The sequence below is a fragment of the Cricetulus griseus genome, chromosome 5 (genome assembly GCF_003668045.3).
Source record: "Cricetulus griseus strain 17A/GY chromosome 5, alternate assembly CriGri-PICRH-1.0, whole genome shotgun sequence".
NCBI lineage: Eukaryota > Metazoa > Chordata > Mammalia > Rodentia > Cricetidae > Cricetulus > Cricetulus griseus.
Window position 1 is genome coordinate 77,306,565 of NC_048598.1, and position 16,855 is coordinate 77,323,419.

General features: G+C 39.0%; 1 protein-coding gene across 1 annotated transcript in view; it reads left to right on the forward strand.

Moving 5' to 3' along the window:
- Phlpp1 (PH domain and leucine rich repeat protein phosphatase 1) overlaps window positions 1-16,855 on the forward strand; it is a 197,280-nt gene that overhangs the window by 91,081 nt on the left and 89,344 nt on the right. The window contains 1 exon segment of the mRNA XM_027417860.2: window positions 2,886-3,011. Coding sequence (XP_027273661.2) covers window positions 2,886-3,011 — 126 coding nt within the window.

Below are 16,855 nucleotides of genomic sequence, written 5' to 3' on the forward strand. Positions count from 1 at the left end.
GAAGCAACCTGACTAGGAGGGGTGGACATTCTTTAGGCTTTTCATTGTATGGATTTCATGTCTATATAGTTTTCATTTCAAATGTTCTAATCTGTAAATATTCCACAATTAATATAATTTTTAAACTAATTTTTCTGCTTAACATTTGGTTGCTTCCAGGTTTTTGTTGTTACAAACAACATTGTTGACATAATCTTAGAGTGATATTCTTCCTGGTAAATACAATTTTTTAAGGGAAAAATTCTTGTTTACAACAAAATTTCTATGCCCAGGGACATTTGGTATTATGTAGAAATGTTTTTGATATTCAAAAGAATGAACAGGCAGCTTCCCCTTGAGCCTGTACTGACATTGGATAAGTCATAAGTCTCACTTTCTGTTATTCTTTGTTTAGAAGCCCACACTTGGGTCAATGAGTGTATCTTGCTTTCTTCTTAGTACCCCCCCTTTTTTTTGCCTCCATGTTTAAGCCTGTGTTAAAACATTTTCATTAAACTCCAACTCTGCTTCATAAACAGGCTACTTTCAAAAATTTTTCATCATTGAAGCTGTGAATCCTAGTTTGGCCTGAGTCAAGGTCTTGGAAAATCCAAGGGAAGCTCTCAGGCCAGTGAAGGTGATGAGGGGCTGTGTCTCCTTGCCTCCACCCCCTAGAGCACTGACAGGTCATCAGTTGACAGTATTTCCTGTGACAAAGTGACAGGAACATAGGGGGAGCACAAGAGCATCCAGAAAGAAAACAGCAACAAAAAAGATTGAAACACTAACTTGGAATTTATACCATGGTAACATAACTGCCAGATCTTGATGCCATGCCATAGTAATTTCTTATATCATATGTCCACTATGTGTTGGTGGAGTTTGGAGTTAATTTCCCTTTCTGCACACTCTGTAGGGACCCTGCATGGTACTCTTCTTTTGTTTAATATTGGTGACCTGTGCCACAGGAAGAAGTAACTGTAGTGTCATTTACTGGTTCTTATCTATTTAAAGAGTTATTTTTATTTGGGTGTCTGTGTGTATACATGTATGAAAGCAGGTGAGAAGAGGACATGTCCTTTAAGTCATTCTCTGCCTGTTCCTCTTCCTCAACCTCTTGGCTAGACTGGAAGCCAACAGCTCCAGCAGTCTTTCTATTCCTGCCCACATTGGAGCTGTGGTTCTAGGTATTTGTAAGGAATGCCTGGTGGTGGCTTGTTAAATGCTATCTTTCCAGCTCCACTCTTGTATATTTAGATCTGAAATAGTGACACATGCCACTCTGGCTTTTAGCCAGAAATTATTTAAGTTGACTTTACTTTCGTAAGGGGTCTGGGAAGTGCTGAGAAGTAGGTAGAGTGTTTGGTGAGTACCAGTATTCTTGCTGCAAAAGCATTAAAAAGGCTAGCAAGGATTTCCAGAAGAAAGCGCCACACAATAGGGCAGACAGGTCCTGAGCAGTGAAGAACTCCATCCAAATGACCTTGTAGAAATATGCTGATCTTGAGAGTGTGTGCCAGAGAACGTTGCTTGCTTCCAGGAGGGAAGCATATCCAAGTGACAGGATGATACCCCATTTTCTTGACAAGGTGCAGTTTCACAGTCACTCTAAAGTACATGTCTGATTGCCTTGTTATATTTTCACCGTGAGTTTATTAACTCACAGTGTGTATATACACATGTGATTGCACTCCAGTGCCACAGTGAATGTATGGGGATAAGAGGACAACTTGAAGCGTTGGCTTTCTCCTTCTATGATGGAGGACTCAGATCAAATTCTGGTTTTTGGGCTGGGTACCAAGTGCCTTTACCTGTTGAGAGCCTTCACATCATTCTTTTAAATTTAAGATTTATTTTCTTTTTAATTGTGTGTTTGTGTTGGGGGGGCGGTATGTAGACATGAGTACAGGTGCCTGTGGAGTCAGAAGAGGAAGGAAGTCAAATCATCCCCTAGAGCTGGGTTACAAGCTTTTCGGCTTTCTGATGTCCATGCTGGGAACAGAGCTCAGGTCTGAAGGAGCACAGCTCCCTTACCACTGACCCATCTCTTTAGCTCCAGTTTTTTGTTATTATTGTCATTTAGTTTTAAGTTTCCTGGCTAATAAGCTCCATGCTAAGCAAATTAATTTACTACATTTCTAAATATTAAAAGTTGTTAATTTCCCTTTTTGTTTGCTTGATTTCATACAGATTTTTAACATGTTTAGCTTTAAATTTTTAGGCTATAATTTTTGTCAAACCTGAAATGTTTAGAAGTATGCAGTTGAAAAGTGTGTCATGTATGGGACTGGGTTTGTCTGTGCGATAAAACACTGACCTAGCACACACAGGGTCTGGCAGTCTTCAGCACTGGAAGAGTGTGTTTTACAAGTGCGCTATTCATCTTGTAAATATACACAGACTTTAAACTAATTTTCATTAGTGATTTCTGATATCGTTACATTTTGAACACTATCATCTGAACAGTATCATCAAAATGACAGTTTAAAATCCCTTTGTACATTCTTTGTGAGTTGGTCCTTTTTTTCAAGAAAATGATGAGTTTGTATAATATGTTTTGTTTAATTTTTTTCTCTTTGTGAATAATTTACTGTGAATGGGAGTTTATTATTTTAATTCTAAGAGGAAGAAGCCCAAAGCCTTGTTGTAAAGATACCTATATAAAGAGTAAGAAAGGAAGGGTCTGTACAGCTTTTCAACAGGGAGAAGGGAATTTCACCGAGGTGGTGAATTCTAATGAAGGTAAAAACCCTCCTTTCTTGGTTTCTTTGTAATTAGATTGTTTTTCTGCTGCAAGGATGTGGCTATAAGTTGAAAGTCTCCTACCTGGGGAGAGATGCAGATCTCGTTGGGGGCTACATCCCAGCTTCTGCTGGCTTACTTGCTTTCGTTGTGTCTTTTCACAGGTGGAAGAAGTCAAGAAGCACCAGCACTGCTTAGCATTCAGCTCTTCAGGGCCCCAAAGCCAGACTTACTATATCTGCTTTGATACTTTCACAGAGTACTTACGGTGGTTGCGGCAAGTCTCCAAGGTAAGCAGTGCTTATGTAGGACCTTGCACCCTTGTTTTGTGACTTACTCAGTTCCAAAACAGTCTTCTGCACATTGTTTTTCTCTCAGATATACTAGTGATTAGCAAATTTTAGTCTTTAAAAACCTAATATGGGTGAAAATGAATTTTAGTTTAGCATTACTGACTTTGTCTCCTAGTCCCTAAGCATAGCCTTTTTTTTTTTTTTTTTTAAGGTGTCTCTCTTTTCTTTAAAAAAATTCATTTGACTATTTTAGAATTTCATTTGAATAGTGTCCATCCCTCCAACTGCTATTTCCCCTACTTGTTCTCAAATTCATGACTTCTTTTATTATTATTATTGGTGTGGTATGTTAGGGGTGTGTGTGTGTGTGTGTGTGTGTGTGTGTGTGTGTGTGTGTGTGTGTGTATGTATGTATGTATGTATGTATGTATGTATGTATGTGTGTAATACATACTATCCTTGGAGAAAACTAATTCTCCCTCTCTCATCAGCCATTGGATTATAGCTCTTCATCTAGGGGCAGAACTTTGTGACTGGCCCATCAAGATAGCCTCAGTGGTACAGTAGTTGCACTCATTTCTTGGGTCTATTAGATAATAACTCTTTCATTGTCTAATTGGACTTTAGGTCCACTCATTGGGAGGGAATTCCTGCCTGGTACTGTAAAACTAGACTTGCTAGCTATCTGTGGCCAAAGAGGTCATGGATCCTAGAGAGAACATATTGCTGCCATTTTCATAAAATAATAATTTGTAACTGTATTTTAAATACTTGCCCTTGTACTCACAGATAAGTGTTCCTTTCACCCCTCATCAAGTAAATTGCTTTTTGCAGTAAATGGAGGTTGTTACAGGGCTCTATAGCTGGTCACAATACAGAGACTAAGTGACTGTGGGATGCGCAGACCAAATTAATGCATCTATGGTGCAACTCCTACACCTAAGGCTCTGAGAAAATTGCTGAAATGCAGGCAGAGTGATTTTAAGAGCCAGAGGACCAGGACTTCTTCTGTGAGATAGTATCTTCTACATATAACACAGAAACTGCACCCATAAAATCTCAAAACTATGGTTGCTTAAATAAAACCTGCATAATGAAAATGAACATTTATGATTTTTGTATGGGCCTGGAGAGATGGCTCAGTGGTTGGTTAAGAGGACTTGCTGGTCTTCCATAAGACCTGGGTTCAGTTCTCATCCCTGACCTGACAGATAACAATCACTGTAACTATTCTAGATCTTCCACCCTCTTCTGGCCTCTGAGGGCAATGCCTGCATGCTTGAGGTGCATAGACATGCATGCAGGCAAAACAACCACAGCCATTTTTTAAAAAATAAGTTTATTTTATTTTTTGTTTTGACAGCCTGACCAAAGTTTCCCCTCCCTTGGCTCCTCCTGCCCCCATGCCCACTCCTCTTCTACTGTTTCTCTTCAGAAAAAGGTGGGCCTCCTGTGGATATCAGCCAGTCATAGTAGCTCAAGTTGCAGTGAGACTGGGAACATCCTCTTCTATAGGCTGGACAAGGCAACCCAGTAGGAGGAAAGGGTCCCCCAAACAGGTAACAGAGTCAGAGACAGCCCCTGCTCCCACTGTTAGGAGTCCCACAAGAAGACCAAGTTACACAACTGCCACATATATACAGAGGGCCTAGATCAGTCCCATGCAGGCTCCCAGGTTGTTGGTTCAGTCTCTGTGAGCTCCTGTGAGTCCAGGTTAGTTGATTCTGTGGGTTTTCTTGTGGTGTTCTTAACCGCCTTGGACTCCTATAATCCTCCTTCTCCCTCTTTTGCAGGATACCTTGAGCTCTGCTTATGTTTGGGTATGGGTCTCTCCATATCTGTTTCCATCAGTTTCTTGGTGAAGACTCTCTGATGACAGTTGAGCTTGGCACCAATATATGAGTATAACAGAGTATCATTAGGAATCATTTTGTTGACCTTTTTTTTCCTTGTCAGTTGTGTTTGGTTCTATCCTAGGTCTCTGGGCTATCCTGCCTCTGGGTCCTGGCCCTCAGGGTGAGCTCCCTCTCTTGGCACAGGCCTCTCAAGCTGGGCCAGTCACTGGCTGGTCACTCCCATGATTTCTATGCCACCTTTACCCCAGCTCATCTTGTAGGCAGGACAAATAGTAGGTCAAAGGTTTTGTGCCTGGGTTGCTGTCCCAATCCTTCCACTGGAATTCTTGCCTGATTACAGGAAATGGCTGGTTACAGGCTCTGTACCCCCTCATTGCTAGCAGTCTTAGCTAGGGTCACTGCCATAGGTATCTCGGAGTTTCCATTGCACTAGGTTTCTAGCTCATCCCAGAGATGCCCCCAGATTCCAGTTGTCTTTCCAGTACTCTCTCCTTCCATCCTCCCCCATCCTGTTCCTATCCCTACTCCCATCCAGGACCTGCCCTCCCCACCCCATCCAATGGTGATATCTACTCTATTTTCCTTTCACAATGAGATTCATGTGTTCCCCCTTGAGTCCACCTTGTTACTTAGCTTCTCTGGGTCTGTGGATTGTAAGATGGTTATGGATAATATCCACTTAAAAGTAAGCACATACCATGTTTGTCTTTCTGGAACTGAGTTACCTCACGCAGGATGATCTTTTCTAGTTCCATCCATTTGCCAGAAAATTTCATGATGCCATTGTTTTTAACAACTGAGTAATACTCCATTGTGTAAATGTATCACATTTTCTTTATCAATTCTTTGGTTCAGGGATATTTAGGTTATTTCCAGGTTCTTGCTATTATGAATAAAAGGGCTGTGAACATAGTTGAGGAAGTATCTTAATAGTATGATTGAGCATCCTTGGGATATATGCCCCAGAGTGGTATAGCTGGGTCTTGAGGTTGATTGATACCCAATTTTCTGAGAAACTGCCATACTGATTTCCAAAGTGTCTGTACACCACCAGCAATGGAACAGTGTAGCCAACTTTCTTTAGATTGCCAGCTACTAAATAATGACATGTAGTCTTCTTACTAATTATGAAAGCTTGGCCTTAGCTTAGCTTGTTCCCAACTAGCTCTTGAAACTTAAATTAACCAGTTTATATCAATCTGTGTTTTGCCACATGGCTCTTTACCTCCGTGCAGTACCATATTTCCCACTTCCTCCGTGTCTTGCTGGTGATCCCTGTCTTTCTGATTCCTTCTCTGAGTTCCTATTTCTGCCTGGAAGTCCTGCTTATCTTCTCCTGCCTAGCTATTGGCCATTCAGCTCTTTATTAAACCAATCAGATGGTGCCTTGGCAGAGAGACATCTTCCCATTATACAAAAAAGATTATTCCACAGCAGAGGAGTGTTCCCCTTGCTCCACATTCTCAACAGCATGAACTGTCACTTGTGTTTTTGATCTTAGCCATTCTGACAGGTGTAAGATGAACTCTCAGTGTCATTTGTTTTGCATTTCCCTGAAGGCTAAGGATATTGATCATTTCTTTAAGTTTGTGATATCAGCCATTTGTGATTCTTCTGTTGAGAATTCTCTCTTTACATCTGTATCCCATTTTTTAATTGGATTATTTGGCATCTAGTTTCTCAAGTTCTTTATATTTTTTGGATATTGGCCCTCTGTCAGATGTGGGACTGCTGAAGATATTTTTCCATTCTGTAGGCTGCTGTTTTTTTTTCATAAAAAAAGGTAAATTTTATTTATAAGATCTTAATAAACCTTATATTCAGTCAATAGACTGGAATTACTATCTTAATGTTACAGATAAATTACATAAGGTTGAGAATATTTTAGTGAGTAGCCTAGGATAGGATAAATACAAAGACACAGAACATGCTAGGCAGCTTACAAGCATCCCTCTTCTGGTTATATTTTCCTATAAATCATCTAACTCTATGTCTTCTCCCTTTTTCTTTTATTCTGCCTTATTGAGTAATTTCATTTTTTTTATCTTATTGTGGCCATTTTATCTTCTATTTCCTTGTGGTGTGTGTGTGTGTGTGTGTGTGTGTGTGTGTGTGTGTGTGTGTGTGTGTGTGTGTGTATTCATCCCGTGAAATACTGCACCTGTGCATTAAACTAGAATAACATTATAAATAAGATAAGTAAGTGCTAATTTTTCAGATACTTTTTGAGTGGCATTTTTGCATTTTATTGTGAAGTGATGGGCTAGATTGCTGCACTAAGTGCTTTGGTTTTGGGTGTGTTTTAAATGATGGTCTCTGGGGTGCAGGAACATTACCACAGAATTTACTGTCTTGTTTTTAAATTACAATCCAATTTGTTACCCAAGTTCAGTATGATTCATACTGCTGCATGATGGAGCTATTTGTCAAGAAAGTGAGAAAGAGAGTAACTGTAGAAACAGCTAATGGAAAGCTAGAGTGACATTTCCATGGTACTCCCTCATTTTAATGACTGGCAAGTTGCTGTTCCCTGATGAGGGCTGGCTCTTAGGATCTTTAGTTTCTCTCCCTTCTAGAAAGCTTTGGCAGGTTTTGGTTGATGGTATTTAGAAGAGTATCCTAACCCTAAGGCAAATGTAAGTTCTAAGTGCACAGAGTATCGCTCTACAGCTGAACATGGGAAAGCTAGCACCTTCCCTTTGGTCTCATATGTGGAGTAATTGTGATGTAAAGGGAGATGCATACATTTGTCTAGTTGTTGTAACATTCATCTCTTGCTTGCAGCCATTAGTAATATGCTTTCATATTTAAGTAGTTTTGAATATGTGTTCACAATTAAGTGACACTGTGTGGTTTCAAGACAGTAAAGTAGCTGCTGCTACCCTCCTTTATTTAGAATAAAATGCCAGGATAGTGTCAGAGTGAGGTAATTTCTTTTCTATTGAGATAATGATCTCAAATATAAGCCTTTTAAAAATTACTTTGACACAATTTATATACATACAGAATTATTGTAAAGAGTACAGTTTCCATATGCCCCTTGTTCTGTTTCCTGTGTATGTATGTAGTCATGGTGCATTTCTTAGAATGAGGAGACCGACCTTAGCACATTGTTCTGTACTGTCCTCAAGACTGTATATGTTCTATGGTTGCATTTCTCTTCCCTTTCTAACTGAAGGTACCACAGTTCACTTGACCACTGTGCTGTCTTGCCTCCTCTGCTGCATGGTAGCTTTTCCAATATTTTCCATGACTGACAGTTTTTAGGAGTATGGTTGAGTTGTACAATGTCTTATATGAAAATACTTTGCTCTTATAGACCAAATTCAGAGTAATGCATATTTGGCCAGATGTGAGCTACTTACATTAAAAACAGTTGAGATACAGATTCCTAAACACTGACAAGGTTGTCAGGGCTAGCTTGGTTTGCCTTTCCCTGTTGTGGATGGCTAGTGTATTTTCTCCATTGTCTAGTGTTGTAGTCTCTCTAATGAACCTCAAATTATGAATACAGGGACACCAGACTTCTTCAGTGAGAGGCAATGGAGGAGGTAGGGTGTGGGGAGGGCTTGTGACATGAGCCAGAACGTAGTGGCATCAGGGTATGACGGTGCTCCTGTGGGTCTTCCTTCCCAATGATTATGACTGTTCCATTAGAAAGTGTTTGATACCTAAAGCCAGGAGTGGTAACACACATGCATTCCTAGCTCTGGAGAGACTGAGGCAGGAGGATAATGATTTCAAGGTTTGTCTTGGGCTGCACAGCCCAAGTGACAGGTAACCTTGTACATCTAGCCCAAGTACATGAGACTTTGTAACCAAAAATACAAAAGAATGTATTTACTATCTTTGTGCCGAAATGGGATGTCCCTGTGTGTGAAAGACAGTGCACCCTGTGCATATGTAGACAATGGGCCGCATGCATATGTAGTGTTGTTTACATTTATAGTTCCAAAATGTGTGTTTCCAGGAGGGAGGAGGAATTCTGATTTCATTGCTTTGGATTACTGTTAATGAATTAATTAGAATGGAACTTGGACATCTCTGTTACTTTCAGTCAGGCTTTATGTGTTGAGGGGAGCTTTATGTAGTGGAGGTTAGTAATTTGAATATAAGAATAATATAGTCATTATTCTACTACTCCCTGACTGTATGGTTCTCTCTGAGATTTCAGAGCTTAATGCTCTTTTATGTAATAGATGGAACAATGATGCTATCTCTTAGGGTTTATTTGAAATGTACATGTGATAGACTTACATTGGCATAGTAAGTATATGTATGTCTGTGGATATGGATGACTAAACAAATGTTCATTTATGACTGTCATTTCTATCATCAAGTGGTCAGGAAGTCATTTAAAGATTTGTTTATTTATATTATTTCCAGCAAATATGACAACACAGGTTTTGTTTATCCAAGCAACTCATATTCTGATGCTCTCAATCGTAGGATCTGTTTTGGGAAAGTGAGAAGACAGGGGTCTGGGAATGGCTTAATGCAAACATTAGAAACACTGTCTTACTCGGGGGGGTGGGCCCAAAGGATATGACAGACTCTGATGACCCCCCCTATGGAAGGCCTCACCCTCCCTGGGGAGCAGAAAGGGTATGTTATAGGTAGGGTGTTAGTTGGGGTGGTGGTGGTAGGGGAGTAGGGGAGGGAGAGGGAACTGGGATTGACATGTAAAACAATCTTGTTTCTAATTCAAATAAAAAAAAAAGAAAAAGAAACAATGTCTTTCCTTTTTACAATCTTAAATGACAGTTAGCAACTTGAGAAATTCTCAGACTGCCCAATAGGATGCAGATAAGCTGCAGGACACCTGGCCAGTGTAGTGTGTTCTAGATCCAGGGCTCTCCCATACTGCAAATGCTTCATTTAATTCGACTGATTTTATCATTTTATTTTTAGAGACATAGTATCAATAAAAAAAATGATCTATAGTGAGCTGTTGCAAAAAAAAAAGAGTGAAGGAACTCATTGAGGTTTCTATATACTGAAGACTCACAGGAGCACCGTCATACCCTGATGCCACTACGTTCTGGCTCATGTCACAAGCCCTCCCCACACCCCACTTCCTCCATTGCCTCTAGCTACTCTGTTTAAACTACTGTGTTTGGAATAATCATGATTCTCTCTAACTCCAAATGCAGGGAGAGTGGGCTGGGGCTGCAAACAGAGAGTGGAGTGGACATGGCTTCTACTCTTCACTTTGGTTGTCATCTACAATCCTTATATGTAGTAGTAGGAAGGGAGACAAACGTTTTAGTCATACTCAAAGTCACCATGATAGCCATTTCTTTATATTGAGAGGACATAGTACTCATTTTGAAAAGGATTTATAAGAAAAAGCAACATAAAGAAAAATCTAAAGTTCAGATTTTAATGTTCTTTTTTCCCTATCCTAGTTATAATGAAGACAGAAATAACCAAATTACAATGATTTTTAAATCTACATGAACTAGATAAGTAATTTTAAAAGAAAGTTCTTCATTTTCAGTATATGTGTTTGGATTTGAGCTTGTAGAGAAGTATTTTTGTTGTCGGTTGGTTTTTGTATTGGGTGTGTGCTAGTAAAGAATCCTTTGGGACAATTACAATATTGGCATTAAAGTCATCTCTAAAATATGAACGTGCAGCATTCTTTAAAAATTTAGTAAACAAACTGTTGTGTGCCATGTAAAAAAGGGGAGGGAGCATTTATTCAGCATCCAAACATATGTGTAGCATGTTTCACTGTGGTAGGAGGGGCAGCCTACTTTCAGATGTCCACATTTGTAACCCCATTTTAGAGCATGCTCCCTTTAGACTTATTGATTGATCCTATGACATCTTTTCAAGGTTAGTCTTTCATGTATATCTGTAGCCTTAATTTGTAAGTCATAGTCATTTCTGTAGCATCAAACTATAAATCTGTGTCCTAGAATGCTAAAAGTGGATTTGGGTCACTGGTTTAGCATTGTGTGTATGTTTTTTAACTTTTTATTTGTTTTGTTTTTTGAGGCACGTGTGTGTGTGTGTGTGTGTGTGTGTGTGTGTGTGTGTGTGTGTGTGTGTGTAAGTGAAGTGTTGGGGGTATCTCACTATGTAATCTAGGCTGACTTGGTACCTGCTATGCAGCCATAGACTAGTCTTTAAATTGTGGCAGTTTTCTTGCCTCTGCCTCCAAATGCTGGGGTTACAGTCATGAGACATACCAATTTTTTTATTTTTAACTTTAATTACAGAAATGTCAAATATTCTGGAGTAGAGTAGTATTTTTAACACTAATATATCTGTAACCCATGTGCCACAACTTACAATTCATGGCCACTCTGTTTAAACTGTATGCCTCCTCTCTTCATATCTCTGCATACAGTATAGGGCTCTCTCTGTGTGTGCATATGCAACTCTATACAGTGAGAAATATCTTAGAAATACAGCCATAAAATCATTCTTTCCCTCATGTTTAGAAAATATTTCTGATAATGATTATCTTTACATTCTTAAAAATATTTATCTATGTATATGAATGTTTTGCTTGCATGTATATATGCGCACCATCTGGATACTTGGTGGTGCCTGTAGAATCCTGAAGATCCGCATTTAGGTGGAGCTGGGAAATGAAGCCTGGTCCTCTGCAAGAGCAACAAGTGTTCTTAACCACTGAACCATCATCTGTTTCAGATAATTGTGATTGCTGTTACAAATGAGCAAATTTAATGTTTTCAGGTATGAATTAGCTTTAGGAAGTTGGAAATGACTTGTCATTTGTCACTAGCTTACAGATTTTGAGCAATAAAATGACTGAATTAAAAGCATTGAAACCCACAGGTAGAATTTAACTTGAATAATTCTGACCTCAAAGGATAAGAAATGTCTCAGGCTCCCTCCCCTTACCCCCAATTTTAGAATATTTGCACATGTATAGGGAGCTGTCCTCAGGGAAGAGACCTGGGTTCAACTTTGGAATTGATTTGTTTTATATACTGTATTTACAGAGAATGAAGGTAATTTGGTACAGTATAGTTTGTGCTTCTTTATTTTGGCTGCTGCCTGTCACATAAGGTCACGCAAGATAGTTTCCACTTATCACTCAACATTTTTTGATCACTTTAGATTTTAGAATTTCAGATTGAGACCACTCAACCTGCACTGCTTCAAATAAGTAGCCCCTTTGTTGTTTTCTGTGGGGAAAGGAAAATATACATCATGGTCTCTTTGGAGGACCCCAGTGACCTCAAGCTAGCCTGGTTTACTTGGTTAAAACATGGTGATTATCAGCTCAGGTTTTCATCGGGGCCACTTAGCTGGTCTGGGTATCTGTTTGTGCTTGTGTAGCCAGTGTATTGGCAGCTGCAGCCAGAGTGTGCACATCACTGGTCACGGCTGTTACTGCTCCTGCTGCTTTATAACTCTGCATAGAACCATAGTATTTTAAATCTTGGGCACTGATTTGAGAAGGAAGTCATTACTGTGAAGGGCAGGGACAGATTTTATGCTGAATTAAAGATTATGTGAAATGATGACTAAGTGACACCTTTTAAATAAAAATGAGCTGTATGATGCCACAATTGAACTTTCAGTTTCATGTGCTTAAAAATGTTCTGCAGTCTATATTTATTTCAAAGAACACCTAATTGACCACTTGAGTCAAGCCATTGGTGTGTAATAGGGTTGAGGTGGATTCACATCAATAGTGGTAGTTGCAAGGAACAGTTTTGTGTGACTTAGTCATCTTCAATGTATACTTAATGCAGTCTCAAGAGTCTTATGCTCTTAGCTTGGCCTGTCCCAGGTGTTTTAGGGATCCTCTTCAGTTTGTTATCCTGGATTTCTAGCACTAAGTAGCATTCTTAGAATCATTCTTCTGAAGAGCCCAGGAATTTTCTGGAAATGCTCATTCACACTTCACACCCATTTCTTAAATAATTAAGAGTCTTTTGTCCAAGGGCAGTCCATAAAGTTTGTAGAATCAGAAGTGAAGCTAAGCCTTTGCTTACATAGATACCTGCTTATCTTCAAAAATTTCTTTTGTACCAGTTCTGTAGTAATAATTGAGAGATAAGCAAGACTGAATGGGAAATATTGGGGCTATAAGAAGCTTAATAAGAGCAAGAGCAAAGTAAATCTTGAAGGCTGTCATTGTTACTTCTCTATCTCTGAGATAAAACACTATGAATAAGGTAACATAAAATATAGTGTTTAATCTATGGTTTCAGGGGTTTAGCATCCATGGTGACAGAACAAAGGGACAGCTGAGAGTTCATGTCTTGATTGCCACCTCTGAGGCAGAGAGGGATACACAAATGGGGAATGGTATGAATCACTTGAAACCTCAAAGCCACCCTCTAATGACACACTAACAAGGCCACACCTCCTGATCCTTCCTAACTAGTTCCACCCACTGGAGAACAGGTATTTAAATATATGAGCCTATGGTGACCATTTTCATTCATATCACTACACCACAAAAGCAAGAGGAAAATTTATTCCATGTAGAGGTTAATTGTGTAGAGAGGTGAACCCATGTAAACTACAGAGATTTGTCATGCTGCCATCTGAGCACTGTGGAAGACACATGTAGAAGAATACACAAGAGTACAGGCTCGGCACATGTTGGCCATGCAGTCTGAGAAGGGTAAAACAGGAGTTAATGCACAGTGTGCATGCCTGTGTACATTGTTTTATGCTAGTTCCATTGTGGAAACTTAAATGTGATTTACCAAATACTATAAGTAGATTTGCAGCATGGACTTTACTATGGAAAAATCCATGTTGGAATTTTCCCTAATTACCAATAAGATGTTAGGAATTTAGAAACTTAGAAATTCTACTCTCAATTCAGCAGAAAAATGAAGTATTTTGGATTGCACAAATTTGTTTTGTTGTATGCAAAACTGATAACATTGTAAAACAGTAAATTAATCCCTTTATAGTTGCAGCTGTACCTTAGGGACTTCTGTTTCCACAATAATAATACTTTGCCTTTCCCTGTGGTGACTTGTCTTCCAGAGGAAGGGTGTTTCACTTCACTGTGAGATATTTCAGCTTAAATTACTTTATTTTCTCTGAAGTTTTAGAACCCAGTTCTATACAGAGAACAGAGTACCTTATTTGTTACTGTCTCATAGCGATAGCGTTTTGATTCAGTGCCTGTATGTATGTTCAGATTATTAGCGTTTCAAAGCCTTCCTTCTTCCTGTTTTCTCCACCCTTCCTGGGTTCTTCCTCCAGCAGGTTGGAATTAGCCCCCTTGCTACTCCTGCCTAAAAGAGACGTGGGGAAGCTGGAGGGAAGAAAAAGAAAACACACCTTTCCCTTTCTTTGTGCTAGGTCCTGTTTTTCCAGCTTCCAGTGATTTCTAGTATCTCTGTAACTGGAAACCTTGGTGGAACGTTGGAAACAGTTTCCTGTAGTATTATTAAAGGTTGTATATAATTAATACTTCAAAATTATGCAGATTCTGTCTATATGGTATTATATTTAAGGAGACAATTTAAAGCTACATCTTAAAGTCACAGTGTGCTATTTTATTATTTGTAATGTCTCAAGTGTAAGGTAGTTGCCAAAATGGCAATATTAATTGTAATTCTTCAAAGTAATTGTTCTCATATTTAACAATTTCTTTGCAAATATTCTTTGAATTCTAGCCATATCAAATAGCGCTAAATTGTCAGGTATGCAATGTAAGATTTTTTTTTTTAAAGACCTTGCATACTTACTGATTCACACCTCCCCCTCAATCGTCTGTAGCAGTGGTTCTCATCCTGTGTGTCTCCACTCCTTTGGGGATCGAATGACACTTTCAGATCAGATATATCCTGCATATCAGATATTTATATTACTATTCATAACAGTAGCAAAACTGTAGTTATGAAGTAGCAACAAAAATAATGTTATGGTTGGGGTCACCACAAAATGAGGAGCTGTGTTAAAGGGTTGCAGCCTTAGGCAGGTTGTGAACCAAAGATCAGTGGTGTGGTGGAAGCTTCACCCCAGCCCCTGGCATTCATGTACCCAGAGAGTCTGGGATGTTATGATGGAAGTTCCACCCAAGCTCCCCCCCCCCATCTCTTTCAAAACCCTGCTGCATCTCATAAATGATGACAAATGATGACCTCTCAAGATGTTCAAGACCACTCCCACAGGGTATTTAAACTGTCTCCCAGAAAATAGATGTGTGGTTTTCTAGTCTCTTGCCTGTCTCCTCTCTGAGGGTCTGGAAAGCCATCCAGGAGTGTTGTATCCATTATTTTCTAATTCATTTTTATTTTGTCTGATTTTGATTGTTGCACTGGCAGAGAGGCTTATCGGGGTACAGAAACTTTTCAATTAGTGGTGTTTCAGACACTTTTAGGGCCTGATGTGTCAGTGATGTCCTTATAAGTGAGCCGAGGTCTTGATTCCTGTGGCACTGATTCCTGTTTTGACCTGTGGTGTAACAAGATATAATTCTATTTCCTCCCCCAATTGCTAACCTCTAAGTATTATAGAATTACCATGGTCTTTGTATCCTTGTGCTGACTTATCCTTTTGTTAGCAGCATGTTTTCAGGAGAAGAATCCCTAGCAATTAATTCTACTTGCTTTCTCTGTCACTTGGTTCTCATTCCCAGGGTAGTAGCTTCCCTTCTGGTGTTCTCTGGTGTGTTGTCAGATGCATTGACATCTCATGAGCCTTGCTGTCCCAGCTTTAGATATTAGGTACCAAGAAAATCACTTACCCATTAGTGTTGTGAGGCCAACACAACATTAAAAGTTCTTCTGGCTTTGTGTTTATTTTCCTTAGTTAGTAATAGATGTATGTGGTTAATTACAAAATTCATGCTATAGTTGCAATAATGTGCATGCTCATAATACAGACTAACACATTGCTGTTATGTGGCAAACTTTCTACCTACTTTCTAGCAGCCTTGGGAGGTACTGCTGACAAGTGAGAGTTAAAGGGTGGATCTTACAACAGCCCTGTGATGTCTGGCTTCATAATCAGTGTAATATCTCTTGAGATGTTGTCACCCCCACTTTGTAGAGAAAGGAATCGAAGTATAAAGTACTCACACTACTGTGTGTAATACATTCTGCTGCCTTGCTCTTATTATTTGTACTTTCATTGTTTTACAAAAGTGGTCTGAAGGGACTCAACTAAGATTCACTGACAGGATTACACTAATCACAAATACGGTTGTTAACAGAATCCAGGTCACTCACTAGTACACTAAAAGATTGTTTCCAAGCAGCATGTTGACATGCCTTGCCAGAGGACACATGAGATCAGTCCCTCCACACCTTAGTGTTGAACAGCACACACTGAACATGAGATGCCCTCTGAGTTCCCAGGTGCAGGTTAAATTGATATCACTATGAGGGAACTATTGTGTGATTCTTTGAAAATTGGTGGAATATTGTTGTATAATGAACATAGCATATTTAATCAGACTTTGGCATCTAGTCATATTAGTATGTAAGTGTACACATGCCTGTGTGTGTTCTTGTTTTTGTGTGTTTACATGTTTATGTGTGCACATGTGTGTGTGTTTTGATGGTGGGGTTTATTTTATTTTATTTTTTTGTTTTTTTTGCTTGTTTGTTTTTGAGACAGTATCCATCACATACACAAATCTATCCTCAAATCATAGAAATTCACCTATTTCTGTCTCCTAAGTGCTAGAATTAAAGGCCTATGCCTTCACACCTGGCCTTAGTCACATTAGTTCTTGAAGTTGAATCATTTTAATTTGTGAGTTTAGATCAACTTAAATATATATTTAAAAATTTATTGCCTAATTTATACTTATCTTTAGGAGTCCCATTGTTTTTATCCCAGAGCATTGCATTCCAATTATAATGAATGGCTAGCTTCTCTTCATTGTTCTAATTAATAATTTTAGGAAATAAATAATGAAATGATTAGAAAAGAATCTGTGAACTGAATATTCAACACATGGACATTGCATATAGAACCTGGAACTTAAATCTTTTCCTTTTGGTTTTCAGTTTTCTAATT